The 1742-nt window shown below is 50.6% G+C and overlaps 1 protein-coding gene across 1 annotated transcript; it reads right to left on the bottom strand.

Moving 5' to 3' along the window:
• Positions 1-514: 514 nt before the first annotated feature.
• On the bottom strand, positions 515-1471 carry LOC117054059 (olfactory receptor 5V1-like). Its single transcript, XM_033162501.1, has one exon. The coding sequence runs from the start codon at positions 1469-1471 to the stop codon at positions 515-517; it is 957 nt and encodes a 318-aa protein (XP_033018392.1).
• Between the last annotated feature and the right edge of the window lie 271 nt (positions 1472-1742).

Raw genomic sequence — 1742 nt, 5'->3', positions numbered from 1 at the left:
TACGGGATTCCTGCCCACAGTAGTAGATATGATAGTCATCCGAACTGAATTCGCCCATTCCTGTCCATTTTAGTTCACTGATGCCTAGGATGTCAATGTTTATTCTTGCCATCTCATTTTTTACCACATCCAGGAATCCTGCTAATGTTTTCATCTGCTTACAGCGGTCTCCAAAATAAATTATAAATTTCCCCCATTCTTTCTTGAAGTTTTTATCTTCTTGGTTCCTGAGCCTTTCCGGTCGGTTTTGCCATTTCGGCATAGTCCAACAGCTTAGTTTGACATTCTTCTCTGGTAGGGGGTTTAACTTCTTTCCATCTCTGGGCTAGTAGCATCCATGTGGCAGTCGTTGCATACGTGAAAAGTCTTTTCTGCTCCTTTGGGATCTCGGTACAGACTCTGTGGACGCTGTCCAGTGATGCACTGCTAAGTAAAGTCTGATAGTGTGAGCCTCCATACTTGAACTCACAAAGGGGAATTTCCCCACAGGTTCTAGGCCCGAGAGGAATCCCTGTTAGTGAGGGAGACCAGAGTCCTTCTTCAAGCCCCCCAGAACCTTCCTCAGGGCTTCCTTCACCTCCTTGTTGCGGAGGCTGTAGATGACAGGATTCAGCATGGGAATGATGATACAATAGAGAGTAGAGATCAGGGTGTCCACTTCCAAGGAGTAGCCTGCGCTGGGGCGGTTGTAGTTCACGTCGGCCATCCCAAAATAGATGATGACCACAACTAGGTGGGCTGCGCAAGTGGAGAAAGCCTTGTGTCTGCCGGTGTTAGAGCGGATCCGAAGGATGGCCGACAGAATGAAGATATACGAGATGACCACCAGGAAGAAGGGGGCCATGCCCATAAAAATATTCGCTATGTGAAGCGCCATCTCATTGACGTAGGTGTCGCTGCAGGCGATTTGCAGAAGAGGAGGGACATCGCAGAAGATGTGGTGGATCTGGTTGGCGCCACAGAAGTCCAGGTTGGTGGAGAGCGCAGTGTGAATGGCAGAGTCCAAGAGGCCCCAGATCCAAGTAGCCGTGGCCAGAGGGACACACACACTTCTGCTCATCAGGTGAGCATAGCGCAAGGGTTGACAAATGGCGGCATAGCGGTCGTAGGCCATGACGGCCAGCAGGGCGCACTCAGACCCTGCAAAGCTCATCAGGAAGAACATCTGGGCCATGCACTGGTTGTAGGAAATGGTGTGTCTCTGGCGCAAGAAGTTCACCAGGATCTTGGGGACGGTGACAGATGAGTAGCAGATGTCCAAGCAGGATAAATGGCTGAGGAAAAAGTACATGGGGCTGTGGAGGCGTGAATCCAGCTGGATCAGAGTGAAAATCGTGGAGTTTCCCACCAGGGTGAAGAGGTAGATGGTCAGAAAGAGGAGGAGGAAGAAGACCTGGCCTTTGTCGACCCCAGAGAAACCCAGAAAGATGAATTCGGCTACAGGTAGCGTCTGATTGCTGCTTGTTTCCATCAGGGTCAGATCTGAGAGGAGAACCAAGAAGGAAGTGAAATGGATGGGAGCAAAACCAGGAATCATGAATACATGCAGCCAAGACAAAGAGCCCCAGCCCAGCTCTTAGGTTCTGGGCTTCCCAGTCAGAAAGGACAGCTCCCAAGGTGGTTGGAGAACTCTGCTCCCCACTCTCACCCTGCATTTTAGATCCTAACAACTAACCTTGAGAAATTGGTGGTCCGGGTAACCCTGGAAGAGCTTTGGTCCTTGGACAGGGGGCAGGGGATAA

The sequence above is a fragment of the Lacerta agilis genome, chromosome 10 (assembly GCF_009819535.1).
Source record: "Lacerta agilis isolate rLacAgi1 chromosome 10, rLacAgi1.pri, whole genome shotgun sequence".
Lineage (NCBI taxonomy): Eukaryota > Metazoa > Chordata > Lepidosauria > Squamata > Lacertidae > Lacerta > Lacerta agilis.
Note: the sequence above shows the minus strand (reverse complement) of the source record. Positions and strands in the feature narration are given on the sequence as shown.